The following is a 15,000-nucleotide window of genomic DNA, read 5'->3' as shown; positions in this document are numbered from 1 at the left end:
CCTTGAAATCAATGTTACCATCGGGGGACCATGTGTGACCCAGTGATAATGAAAAGACTCAAAGGAGGTCTGCAACTAAATAACTTTACTGAACACTTTGCAACTGAATCAGTAGAGGGAAAGATACCTCTCATTTACTTGACAATTTATGCACCACATTGCAGAAATCACAATCTAAGTATATCTGAAAGCAAACTCTTACACTGTTGTACCATTGAATTACAAATAACGCTCATCTTTTATGCTCGGGTGACCCTACAGCTTCCAAGAGTACAACTGTATTCGTCTTTGCTTAGATAAAATGACTAAATTCTGGGTGTTAAGTCCACATGAAGGGGATTTTGTAATTTCTAAGATGAAATTTTAGAAATATTATTTCATTTTTGTTTAATATCTATGGTTAAAATTTCATCAACAGCAAAAATATATGAATTTTCATGGAGGTTATGGCCCTTATGCATAGAATATAATTTCGAAATTTCATAAAGATCCATTCAGTACTTTTGACCTAGTTTTGGATCATAAAAAATGACTAAAATTTGGGAGCTAGGGGTCTTAGAATCCTCATGAGAAGTGGAAACTTTGAGAATACTTCTTGATGTGCATCAATTAATTGCCCATGGTTGAAATTTCATCAACATTGAAAATTTATGAATTTTCATGGGGATTCTGCCCCCTTGAAGCCATCTCAAATTGAAATCAAACATACTGCATTATACCTGTCCTTATGCATTGAATCTAAGTTCCAAATATCATAAGGATCCGTTCAATAATTTTGGTCCATGAAATTGTATGAAACACACAGCATTACCCTTCTCCCTAGGCTTGGATTTTGTGTTCCAAATTTCATTCCAAAACATCAGAGGATCTTCTGAGAATTTCTGTGCACAACACTTCACTAATTATAATCAAACTTTCAAGCCAAACAATACACAAAAGAAAAAAAAGTAAATTCCCCACTACTACCAACCATTTGTGGAGCAACATTATAGTATTTCAGTTTCACTTTTATCAATCAGTGGCTTTATGCATGTATGTATATATGGGTGTATAAAGATATGTATGTTAGTCTGTGTGCATATGTTTATGAAGACACTTTTTAAATACGGCTGTAAAAAAGTCAAATTTTTTGGACCATTTTTAAGGTCAAATTTATGGGGTCAACTGATGTCTAAGAGAATAAAAACAAAAACACAACAAATTACAGTAATATTACCAGTTCTATGCATCAAAACACGTCCTAGTAAATAACAAAACCGCATAGCTTTTATAAATATTTACACTTTCTGTTTTATTTGTATCCATCAAACAGACTAGCTGAGTGAAATCAATTTACATCTCATAATTATGTTATATTACCACAGGTAACATATCTACCCAGTTCTGGCATGCCACTACCTACCATAATACAGTGCATACAGCTGATACCTACTTGGCATGTTTCAAAAAAAGTTGCAGGATGTTATGTGCAGTTACCAGTAAATGTCCATAATATGGTGTAGAGTTGTTGATCTGGAGCAGGGATTCCCAAAGTGTTCACTGAAAATTATCAGGGGTTCCACGTTTTTAAAAATAATGTCAAAGGGTTCCGCAGCAAAAAAAGAAAAAAGGGAACCACTGATCTAGCAATTGGCCAAATGTTTTCAGGCTTACCAAAATCATGTCTCAGTACGAATTCATACAAAGGTGTTTGCTGATAGTGTTGTCTGTGAAGCATGCTTCTCACCATGTAAACAGACGAGCATATGACGTGTTTATTGTATTTGGAGATGAGGAAAATATAAGGGTCGCATGGGAACCACTGTTCTAGCGATTAATTGCTTGTTAAAGTCATGCCTTTGTATGAATACAGGCAGTGGCATTTGCCAATGTTTGCCAATAATGCTGGCTGTGAAACATGATTCTCACTATGTAAACGAGTGTATGACGCATGTGTTTATTGTGTTTGAAGATGTAAGCAGGCTCGCAGCATTTCCTGTGCATACATTTTAGTAATGGTGATATAGCACCCATCAACAGATGTGTAGTGCCTGCTATTAAATGGTGTTCTACTATAAGCACCGTGCATTCCATTATAAGCACCAAGCATTCCACCAAGAGCAAGCTACAGTAAGGTAGTCACACAATTTTATAACTGTGTCATTTCTACGTACAGGAGAATACGGCATCTTGACCCACAAATGTTGTCTTGTTCATGAAATACTAGGGTCGACTTTTATACGGGGTCTATGCAAAATTCCCAATCTTTGGCTAAAAATAGGGATTGACTTTTACATGAGATCGACTATTATTCAAGTATATATTCTCTTTACTGATCTCTTGATGAAACAAGTTACAAGGTGTAAGTAAACTATATATATACACACACACATATACAGATCTTCTTTCAGTTTCTGTCTACCAAATCCACTCACTAGGCTTTGGCTGGCCTGGGGCTATTGTGGAAGACATTTGCCCAAGGTGCTATGCAGTGAAACTGAACCTCAAATTATGTTGGGAAGTGAACCACACAGCCATGCCTGTGCCTACATTATATATATATTCATGATTACTATTTTATACACTCGTTTAAAATAAAATGTCTCATACAGTTATCTGTATTACTGAAGGCAAACACACAGACTTTTTGTTTTTGTAATGGCACTGAGCATGAGAAGATATTATTCTGCTTCAATCATCATCATCATCGTTTAACGTCCGCTTTCCATGCTAGCATGGGTTGGACGATTTGACTGAGGACTGGCAAGCCAGAAGGTTGCACCAGGCTCCTATCTGATCTGGCAGAGTTTCTACAGCTGGATGCCCTTCCTAACACCAACCACTCTGAGAGTGTAGTGGGTGCTTTTACGTGCCACCGGTACAAGGGCCAGTCACACGGTACTGGCAATGGCCTTGCTCAAAAGGTGTTTTTTATGTGCCACCTGCACGGAAGCCAGTCCAGCGGCACTGTCAACAACCTCGCTCGAATGATTTTCTAACGTGCCACCCCCACAATGCTAGAAGGTGACGCTGGTAATGATGTTATATTTATTTAATTCTAATGATGAACTCACAGCATATGGAATTAATAGTGTTAGTCACTGGTGTATAAGATTTGAACTCGAAAGACAGTAGATATTGAGCCCAACATCAAAATAGAAACTATTTTTTACATTCCATACATTAAACTAGCATTTATATGAACTGGTAATTAATTACTTTTTATTTAATATCTATAGTTTTAATGTTTATTTTTTTTTTTTCACTTATAGGTTTACCCAGACATGGTAGCACTCACAGAAGGGAAAAAAATAACAAGCACAAAGAATGAATAACATTGATAACATTTTATTTTGTGTGAAATCATTAAAAAAAATATCAACATTTTCGATTTGGTGATGGAAGACAAATATACATACATACATGCTTATATTAGTATTGTAAGTATTATAATATACATCATCAGGGATATATATTAAGGGTGTATGCTGTGCACACCACTGCACTATACACTGACAGAAGTTATGAAATAACAATTTAACTAATTTAAGTAATATACTTTATATTAAATACAACACAGTATAAATACTTGTTTCACATGCCTTAATAATGGTTTCTACAATAGGCACAAAGCCTGAAATTTGCAGGGAGGAGATAAGTTGATCACATCAACCCCAGTACTTGACTGGTACTTAATTTATTGACCCTGTAAGGATGAAAAGTAAAGTCAACCATGGCGGAATCTAAACTCAGAACATGGACAGGCAAAATATGGCTAAGCATTTTGCCTGGCATGCTAATGATGCTGCTAGCTCACTGCCTTAATAATAATAATAATAATAATAATCCTTTCTGCTATAAGGCACAAGGCCTGAAATTTGTGGGGAGGGGGTAAGTCAATCACATCAACCACAGTACTTCACTGGTACTTAATTTATCAATTCTGTAAGGTGAAAGGCAAAGTCAACCTTGGCGGAATTTGAACTCAGAACATGGACAGGCAAAATATGGCTAAACATTTTGCCTGGCATGCTAATGATGCTGCTAGCTCACTGCCTTAATAATAATAATAATAATAATCCTTTCTGCTATAAGGCACAAGGCCTGAAATTTGTGGGGAGGGGGTAAGTCAATCACATCAACCACAGTACTTCACTGGTACTTAATTTATCAATTCTGTAAGGTGAAAGGCAAAGTCAACCTTGGCGGAATTTGAACTCAGAACATGGACAGGCAAAATATGGCTAAGCATTTTGCCTGGCATGCTAACAATTCTGCCAGCTCACCACCTTGCATGTCTTCTTCATAATAGTAAATCTAAGCACCACTGTGGAACTGTTATGGTGTTATTTCCAGCAGCATGTATTGCTACTATGCAACGTTGATTGATTAAGATAGAAGCGAGATTGGTAGCACGAACACCAAGAATGTTGAAAGAGTAGCCTAAACTGTAGCCACTGGAAGACAAACAAGGCATCACCTACCCAAGTTTATAATGTTGTTTGCTTGATATCGCAGTATTATGGTAAGATTGCATTTTTTAAATCATTTAAACTGATTATCAGCTGTTCTACTTCATGTTCTCCACACAGGTTATGACTTTAATATATTGTTTAAGCATACAACATTCTTGGTGTTTAACTATAAACTTTCATACTGTTTATAGACAAAGTATACTGTTATTTTGATATTTGTAGTGTAATACAAGAAAAGTGTGTGTGTGTGTATATATATATATATATATATATATATACACACACACACATACACACACTTATAAGTAGGTATTATTTGTAATGTGATGTAGTTATAATAGAGTTATATATTCAGACTATATTGCTAAGGCTCTTCTACACTACTTTATAAATTATGTTGAGTCAAAAGTTTTGCAATATTTTGGTAACTTATTTGCTTTATTCATCAAGTTGCAACAAAAGCAGCCAAAGCATTCAAAGTTGTAGAGACCATCATGTTGCACTGTCTGAAGCGACCTTTCCACCAATTCTTTGATCCCTTACTGATACTGGTTCTTGTCCTTCAAGGCAAAGAACTCCTTCACTGAAGCTTCCACCTTCACTTTGTTAACGAAGCATCACGTGCACAAGAAGTGAGCCATAGATCAGAACAAGTAATAATTTGAGCGAGATATTTTTCCACAATCTTAATGTGCATAAGCAGTGGTTAAGCAAGGGTTAAATTCTGGAACTTGTCGCCAAACCTGGGTGTTTTAAACACAAGGTGATGCTCTGTGTCTGGTGAAATTATGAGGGGAAATTCACTACAAGTTTGCTCTGGACAGTCGAACAATCAATATCCACTTTTCCTATGCCACTGTGCAGCAAAAATAGCCAGCATCGGTTAACAGAAAGTGAAGTCTTCTGCAGCAAGACAAGCAAGACCGCATACTGCTCAAATGACCTGGAATAAGCTCCAGGAACTTGACAGAATTGAACTGATGCCAGACCCAGCATATAGTCCAGCCCTAGATCCCTTGGATTATAACGTGTTCTGATCCATGGCTCACTTCCTGCGCTTGTGATGCTTCATCAATCAAGAGGAATTAGAAGCGTCAGTGAAGGAGTTCTTTACCTTAATGGACAAGAATGGGTGTCAGCATGGGATCAAAGAACTGGCAGAAAGGTGGCTTCAGACAGAGCAACACGATAGTCTCTGCTATGTTGAATGCTAGGCTGCTTTTGTTGTAACTTGACAGATAAAGCAAATAAGTTACCAGAATATTACAAAACTTTTGACTCAACACAATATTACATTATAATTCATGTTCTGCACTATTTATAAACTTACTATATATTCTCAACTAACCATAACTATTTTACATGAACAAAGATCAGATTTGCCTTGTAGTATGACTGGCCTTCGTGCAGGTGACACGTAAAAGCACCTACTACACTCTCTGAGTGGTTGGCGTTAGGAAGGGCATCCAGCTGTAGAAACTCTGCCAAATTTAGATTGGAGCCTGGTGTTGCCATCCGGTTTCACCAGTCCTCAGTCAAATCGTCCAACCCATGCTAGCATGGAAAGCGGACGTTAAACGATGATGATGATGATGATGATATGCTACTGACTTATCCTATAGTATATAACTAGGTATTGTGAAGAGTTATATTAGTGCATAATAAAGCTGTGTTATAGAATGGTTACTAAATATACAGCAGTATTAACACACTATTATACTAAACCTATACGTCTCATATTCTCTGTAGTGTCAATACATTCTTATCAGATATAACATTTTGTTTTTTTCCATACAATGTTCAAGTTTATCATATTAAGTTCAGCACACCCTGTTTCATTACCCATAGTATGCCACTGACATACACACACTTCAATACTGAAATATCAAACATAGTAAGTAAGAAACCTTGTGTGTGTGTGTGTGTGTATATCTATATATATATATATATATATATATATATATAGTAGCCAGTCTTTACAGGATAATTCCCTGCCATTCTGTACAGAAATACTTTTAATTCCTTCTTCAAGAGACATACTAAAGTTTAGATGAAGCCATACATCAGAACAATTAACAGGCCATTACAGTGCAAGTGGAAGTGTCATTGTTGTTGTTGTTGTTGAGTAATTCTGAGCTGACCCATGACCAGAGTTTTGGATTTGGTACCCCATACCTTATAAGAAAGGAAAAAGTTATTTTTTCTTCATTTCTTTTTTTTTGGGGGGGGGGGGAGGAGGAAACTTATTTCTGTATTTTACATAACAGAAATTGTGATCCCCACATAATTTTTTAAAAAATTTCCTCATTTTTACATTTCTGCCCTCCCACCCCAATTCTGTAACTTTTTCTTCCTTTTTCCATGAAGTATGGCATGCCTAATCTAAAACTCCAGGCCCATGATATGTGTCAACTTCAGTGATAGAATAGGTGACACAGATACAGTAGCCAAAAACACATATTTTTGATATTGGTTCAAATCAAACTTTTAGAACATGATTAGTTTTCAAATCATAGTTGTCTCATTTTTATGGTAGGAGAGTGGAAGAGATTATTCTTGAATTTAACAATTTAACCCTTTAGCATTTAAACCAGTCAAGTCCAGCAAAAAATATTCTACCTGTTTCATGTTCAAACTGGCGAAATCCAGCCTCTCGCACATATTCTACAACTTCATTCTAAAATTAAACAATCACATCATAAAAATCTCAAGCTATGAGATAATGCATGATTAATTAAAAACAATGTGGATAAATAAGTATTACATTTGGTAGAATAATCTGAATACTAAAAGGTTAAAAATGAGGTGTCTTCATTAGTTTTAAAGATAGTACTGGAGTGTGTAAAGAGAAACTTGGTTGCTGTACTGTGCAGATGATGGTTCATACAATTGGTGACATAGCTGTTGTTGAGTAATCCCTTTTAAATAAATATTAAAGAAACCTCCAAATTTTGCACACGACATATGATGTAAACCAGTGATTCTCAACAAAGGTCTTTATAAGATTTTTGGGGGGTCCATACAACAAAATAGTATATTGGAGATCCACAAGAGTATTTTATGGGCTCCTGAAAACAATTAGCCCTAGATGTATGTATTGATATGTACTGCAAGAAACAGCTTGGTTTCTTTCTCTGACATTTTATGTAGATGAACCTACACAAGTTAATGTGTGAAAAACAAATTAGGAATTTTGAAAGAACTCATTTTTAAACATCAAATGGCTATGGCGGTCCATCAGAATAAAATAGTAATCAAGAGAGTCTATACATAATAAAATGGTTGAGAACCCCTGATATAAACAGACATGTCTATTTCTCAGCAACAGTATCAGTTTAACCATTCTGTGCTTGTTTTGAGGACATATTGTTTTAAGACTTGAAGACTTAAACTATGTGTTGTCCTTATTTGGAGAGACACATGATCCTAAGACTTTAAAACTTAAAATGTGGCCCTTCTATGCTTAATTTAGTGTCTTGTTGTCTTAAGACCTGAGATATGTGGTCCTCGTTTTAAAGTGGAGAGTTGAATGAAAAATGTCTGACCACCTCATAAGCAGATTAAAGTAGTTATGTGAATGCTCAATGAATTTAGGTGGTGGAAGTGTTGCTGATGAGGATAGTGATGGCGTTGGTGGTGGTGTTGATGGTAGAGGGTGATGTTGGTGATAATGGGAATGTAGGTGTTGGCAGCAGTGTTAGTATTAGTATTAGTGTTTTTGGTATTATCGTAATGGTATTGTTGTTGTTTAGTCCCAAGTTAACTCTGATATAGCAGACTGAAGATCAAAAGCATTCCAACATTGATCCTCTTGTCTTTTTTCTAATACCATTTTTTAAGATGGTAGAATAAGGTTTAAAGGATATTGGTTTGATATTTCTAGCTATTCAATCACAGAGGCACCTTTGTTGGCTCAGTAAAGTTGAAGAGAATACATAGGATTTGAGAGAAAGAAGAGAGAAAGAGAGGGCGGGATAAAAGCAGACACAGATACAGAAGGGGAGAGAGAGAAGAGAAAACAGACAAAGACAAATAAACAGGAAAATATACAGAGAGAGAGAGGGATGGAATAAGACTGACAAAAGAGATAAGGATTAAGAGACAAGAAGAAAAAAAACAAGAATCCCTATTCCCTTTCCCTTCACTTTGGTGAGAAATATATCCATGATATAAAGAACAGCAACAACTTCAGCACCTTCTAGCAACGTTGTGTTACTAGCACTTGTGTACAGAGGACTGTATATTAATGATACAAAACCTTACTCATTTCTTTGCAGGAAAAATAATCAGCATGATAAGGTACAGGTCACTGCTACATCTGCTCCACCTAATTGTAAATAAGTACCATGGGGTAGTACAATGCAGTGCTGTATCTTCTCCAGTTGTAAATAAGTACTTTGGTAATGTACAGCTCCCTCCTCATCTAATTATGAATAGGTACCATGGTAAGGTATGATTTACTGTTGTACTCTGTCCACCTAATTGTAATAAGGGACCATGATAAATATATGCCATAGTAGAGTACTTTGCAGCCTCACCACCAGCTGTAAAGAAACACACAGGAGAGGCATTGTTTACATAGGTTTAAATAGTTACCACGAGGAGGTACACCCAGCTGGCTGTGATGGGATATAATGGATAAGTTATAATAGATATAAACAGCCCCTCAAGCAACAAATAAGTACTATGGCAGGTACAGTCCATTCGGGCGTCAATAAGTAGTATGGGAATGTTGAGAGAGTTCTTTAGAATTGACTTGGTTATGAGAAAACAGTGAATTTATGGAATAAAGAGTCTGAGATAAAATACTATATTTTCCAGCATTTAAGTCAATATAGTATATAGTGTAAACATTGAAACATCATTATTATTTTCCCAAATCCTGCTGTATTCCACAAGGAATTTTTAGCCCTTTGTCTCTGTGTATAAGTTGTCTCTGTGTATATGTTGTCTCTGTGTATAAGGTGACCTACCTTTTATGGCTGTAAAATTTTGGTCTGAAAAATTTGACTTGTATGTTTGAAAATATTGAACATTTGTAGGGAAAGTTTTAGTTGGTATAGAGCACTGGTTTTCAACCTTTTGTACTTCAACCCCTTTCATGGAATGGTGTTTTACAGTCTGTGTTCATGCTTTTGAAAGAGTAAAAAGAAAAAAAAGAATAAACAACAATAATCCAGCAGATTGCTTTGATCAAACTGAAGCCTATTTTGCACAGCTGCTTATTGCCCGTGTTTTCTTATAGTATCCTATCCAGCATATACCACTTTTTAGTTACTAATACCCTCTCTGTTAATTTTTTATGAAAATTACTGAAGAAGATAAGGACTTATAAACTGAAATTATATCAACCATGGCACACCATCAACCATGTCTCAGCTCACTGATAACATAATGTTTACACCCAGTTAAGAACCACTGGTATAGTGTTGGGAAAAAAAGGAGTCAAGTAAGGGCAGACTGGTGTGTAAGGGGATTAACAAATAAATAGGTATGAATTAACTTGTGAGGGATTACAGTAAGGGGGGGACAACAGCAGTTAGATCAAGTTATACATGTGTATATTGGTGAGTGGGGGATATGGAACAACAGCAATTAGGTAAGGTAAATAAGAGTAGAACATAGAGTAATAGTAATTAAATCATGATGAATTGGTGTAGACTGTGAGATAACATCAATTAGAATATAGTGAACAGGTGTGAAGTGTGTGTGTGTGGGGGGGGAATGAATTAAAGTATGGTGAACTTGTGTAGAGTGTCAGGTAGCATAAATTTGAATCTGGTGAAGCGGTGGGAAGTGTGGGATAATAGTTATAACACCAGTGTGCTACATATATGTAAGAATAATAAAAAAAGAAAAAATCCTTTTGAGGTGAAAACAATAGTAGTATGTCTTTGACACTGCAGCAAATGTAACATCAACAACAATAACAATTGACTGAAGAACCCCTGCTTCTAAGCAAGTAGTCAAGACAAACAGATTCAAACAAAACAATAGGATTATTGGAAAAATTCCATGTGGTTAAAAAAGCATTCGGGGAATGAAGGGAAAAAGAAAAAAAGGGAGCATCACATTGTTAGAGCTAAAAAAAAGACCCATAATGGCTGTTATGCCATGGGAATTGATAACAACAAGTCATTGTATGAGACGCAAGAACAGTGACAAAATATCAAAAAGGAATACAATCTCTTTAAAATGAGATCTTTGACAGGGAATGTGACTCAGATCCGTCATACATACAAGAAATACTGGTTCAATTACAGCTTGCTTATCTGGCTCATAGAATTACGGGTTACGTTAGCAACAGACTGAGACAGTGGTCCACTTTGGTCCACTCAGATCCACTTTGGTCCACTCAGATCCACTTTTGATTTTTGATATATCGTTGTTAAAGTTCAGAATTTTTCCCTCCATTTACTTCTCCTTTGAGTTTTTTTTTTGTATCTAGAAGAAAAAAGAATTAGTGAGATCCCAAAGTTTTTCACAGATTAAAAAAAAAGAAAGAAAAAAAAATTACACTGTAAAACACAATTTTTGTTCTTAGGTAGCAACTATTATTTCCTATTTGCTTACTCCTAGAAAGTATGAAAAATGGCTAATATTTCCTTCAAACATTGCTTATGTTACATTTATTCAAAGCCCAAAGAATTCCTCTCAACACATGGCTATGATGCTCCCCCACTTCTGCTCCTGCTCATCATCAGAGATGCACATATTGTTAGACAGTAAGGGACATGCTCAAGTGGTTATGGTCAAGTAATCAATAAAGTAAATTTGTGGTATTGAGCAGAATATTTGCTATAATGTTATTTCAGCTTCAGCAACTCAGCTCTGAATCTGTCAGAAATGTAACTGAAAATAGGCTTCAAAGCATTGACATCCCAGGTCACAAAAGCAAAGTTTGAAGGGAATAGTAGTCATTTCCTTTTCTAGATAGAAGCAAGTAGGACATACCACTTACTGACCAAAGACAGAAAAAAATAAAAAGTTTTGTTACATAGTGTTATATATACATTGTTAGCAACAAAAGCAGTATTAGTTCAGAATAGCATTCTGTATATCTTACTTAATGTGGATATACTACTGTAAAAAGTCACATCACTAGCATTTATCTTTTTAGCACTTATAGATCTATACCAGATGCTTTCTCAAGACAAATATCACAGCAGTTTTCAAGTACATCAACACTAAGACACAGATTATGTAGGACCTTGGCACACCTTCAGCTCACTGATGATACAATATCTAAACCAGGTTTTAAGAGTGGTCTCTAAACTATCTCCTATTCTTTTGTCAATTATCCCACTTTCTTGGAATTCTCCAATATTTGTTTCCTGATCTCACTCTTTTCTGCCTGTCCTATTCTGCCTCAACTTTCCTTCCAGGCACCTCATCCCTATTCTGTGCCTCAACTTCTCTATTAACAGTTTACATGCCCTTCTCTTGACATTCAAGCTGATCCATCTTTGCAGGCATTGGACTGAGTGGTCAACCAAAGGTGGGCACAACTCAGTGAATGTTATGGTTACACAAAATATGAAACATTGTTTTACAAAGGAAATGTCATATTTACATAATGCAAGTGTGGCTGTGTGGTAAGAAGCTTACTTCCCAACCGCATGGTTCCGGATTCAGTCCCACTGCATGGCACCTTGGGCAAGTGTTGTCTACTTTAGCCACAGGCTAACCAAAGCCTTGTGAGTGGATTTGGTAGACAGAAACTGAAAGAAGCCCGTTGTATATACGTATACATATTTATGTATGTGCATGTGTCTGTCTTTGTCCCCACTGCCATCACTTGACAACCAATGCTGATGTGTTTATGTCCCCATAACTTAGTAGTTCAGCAAAAGAGTCTGATAGAATAAGTACTAGGCATACAAAGAATAAGTCCTGGGGTCAATTTCTTCGACTAAAACCATTTAAATCAGTGCTCCAGCATGGCTGCAGTCAAATGACTGAAACAAGTAAAAGAATAAAAGAATAACAGACTGAAACAGTTGTATATCAAGGACTGCATTATTTAATGATCCTTTATTTTCTTTTTTACAACAGCAGGGTAATAAGCAGAAAAAGATTTGGTTGCTATTTCTAGCAGATCACATGAGAATGTTGTCTCAGTCATTGGCTCATATATTTCATCTGGTCATATCCACAAGAAAAACTGAACTCAGTAGTATTTCAATGAATTATTTAGTGAACTACACCACACTGTGATACTTACAGCTTCAAGCACCAATGTGAGAGCCTCTATGCAATTGATTGCCATACTAGAAATAGCAGCCAAACCTCTCTCAGATCACATTCTACTATCATGATCATGATCATCGTTTAACGTCCGCTTTCCATGCTAGCATGGGTTGGACGATTTGACTGAGGACTGGCGAACCAGATGGCTGCACCAGGCTCCTATCTGATCTGGCAGAGTTTCTACAGCTGGATGCCCTTCCTAACGCCAACCACTCCGAGAGTGTAGTGGGTGCTTTTATGTGCCACCGGCAAAAGGGCCAGTCAGGCGGTACTGGCAATGGCCATGCTCAAATGGTGTTTTTTATGTGCCACCTGCACAGGAGCCGGTCCAGCGGCACTGGCAATGATCTTGCTTGAATGTTTTTTCACGTGCTACCGACACAAGTGCCAGTAAGGCGACGCTAGTAACGATCACGCTCAAATGGTGCTATTTACGTGACACCAGCATGGAAGCCAGACAGCTGCTCTGGCAATGATCACGCTCAGACGGTGCTGTTAGTGCTCCACTGGCATGGGCGCCAGTCATCGAATTTGGTTCAATTACGATTTCGATTTCACTTGCCCCAACAGGTCTTTGCAAGTAGAGTTTAGTGTCCAATGAAGGAAAGGTTGGCATGGGAGTCGTTGAATTTGGTTCGATTTCGATTTCACTTGCCTCAACAGGTCTTCGCAAGCAGAGTTTAGTGTCCAATGAAGTAAAAGTGCAAATAAGTGGGCTGGCTACACCCCTGGCAGAGGCCACAGATTATGGTCTCACTTGGCTTGCTGGGTCTTCTCAAGCACAGCATATTTCCAAAGGTCTCAGTCACTAGTCATTACCTCGGTAAGGCCTAATGTTCGAAGGTCATGCTTCACTACCTCATCCCAGGTCTCCCTGGGTCTACCTCTTCCACAGGTTCCCTCAACCGATAGCATGTAGCACTTTTTCACACAGCTATCCTCATCCATTCTTGCCACATGACCATACCAGCGCAATCATCTCTCTTGTACACCACAACTGATGCATCTTAGGTTCAACTTTTCTCTCAAGGTACTTACACTCTGTCGAGTATGCACACTGACATTATACATCCATCGGAGCATACTGGCTTCATTTCTTGCGAGCTTACACATGTCCTCAGCAGTCATGGCCCATGTTTCACTGCTATGTAGCATGGCTGTGCGTACACATGTGTTATACAGTCTGCCTTTTACTCTGAGCGAGAGGCCCTTTGACACCAGCAGAGGTAAGAGCTCTCTGAACTTTGCCCAGGCTATTCTTATTCTAGCAGCTACACTTTCAGCGCATCCCCCACCCGTGCTACTGACTTGGTCACCTAGGTAACGGAAGCTTTCAACTACTTTTAGTTTTTCTCCCTGGAATGTGGCAAAAGTTGTTCTCTACACATTTTCAGTGTTTATTGCTCCTGTACATCTGCCACATACAAAAACTATCTTCCCAGTTAGCCTTCCTTTGATATTGTTGCACCTCTTATGTGTCCATAGCTTACACTGGGTACATCTTATAGAGTTTCTACCTACGCCTTTTCTACAGATCGAGCAGGGCCATCTACCTGAAGGGGTTTGTGGTTTGTCTACCTTCCTACTTATTAGGACTTTGGTTGAAAAACCAGGATGGTCACAGCAGGAAAGCTTTTAATTATAGATGAGCTTACCGGGGATAGGCAGATCTCTGAAAACAAAAACAAGGTGCTGTACAGTGGAACTAAACCTAAGACAACATGGTTGTTTAAGTAAGCTTCTTAAGTACATTACATATTTTGTAGTCTAGCTGACCATTGGGGTACCACTGATGACTTTGCGACCAGATCCCTCCACCTGTCTCTGTCTTCTGCCTCTCCCATCTTTAGGCCTGTCCACTCACAGATGTTGTTTTCCCACCTCTTTCTCTGCCTGCCTCTGCATCTGCCACATTCGACTGTTCCCTGAAGGATTGTTTTGGCCATCCCTTTGAGCGGGTGACATGCCCAAACCATCTGAGCTTGTGATTCTTTACTGTGGTTGTACACAGCCAAAAACAAGCCAAAAAAAAAACCCCAAAATAACAAAACAAGACGGTCATAACTGGAATGGTTTTGACCGCAGTTCTACTGAATCAGAACTGATCTTAAAACAACAATGACTAAACAATTTTTACCAAATATTTCCCTACACATGCATATTGTATCTTAGTGCTCCAGTTCAAATTTGGGGTTTTCATTTATATGAGATCAAGAAAATATTCAGAATAATTTCTGACATGTTCAAAGGACAGTTTAAAAAAAATCAAACATTACCTTGTAAAATCATGTGATCA

At 37.4% G+C, this 15,000-nt stretch overlaps 1 protein-coding gene across 1 annotated transcript in view; it reads right to left on the bottom strand.

The window, feature by feature from the left end:
- Positions 1-3,311: 3,311 nt before the first annotated feature.
- The window catches only part of LOC106870607 (protein canopy 4), a 43,795-nt gene continuing 32,106 nt past the window's right edge, over positions 3,312-15,000 (bottom strand). The window contains exon 7 of the mRNA XM_052967810.2: positions 3,312-10,898. Within this exon, the coding sequence (XP_052823770.1) occupies positions 10,843-10,898 (56 nt within the window). The 3' untranslated portion in view covers positions 3,312-10,842. The remainder of the gene's footprint in view (positions 10,899-15,000) is intronic.

Source organism: Octopus bimaculoides, chromosome 5 (assembly GCF_046866305.1).
Source record: "Octopus bimaculoides isolate indiv1 chromosome 5, ASM4686630v1, whole genome shotgun sequence".
NCBI classification, from domain to species: Eukaryota; Metazoa; Mollusca; class Cephalopoda; order Octopoda; family Octopodidae; genus Octopus; species Octopus bimaculoides.
Note: the sequence above shows the minus strand (reverse complement) of the source record. Positions and strands in the feature narration are given on the sequence as shown.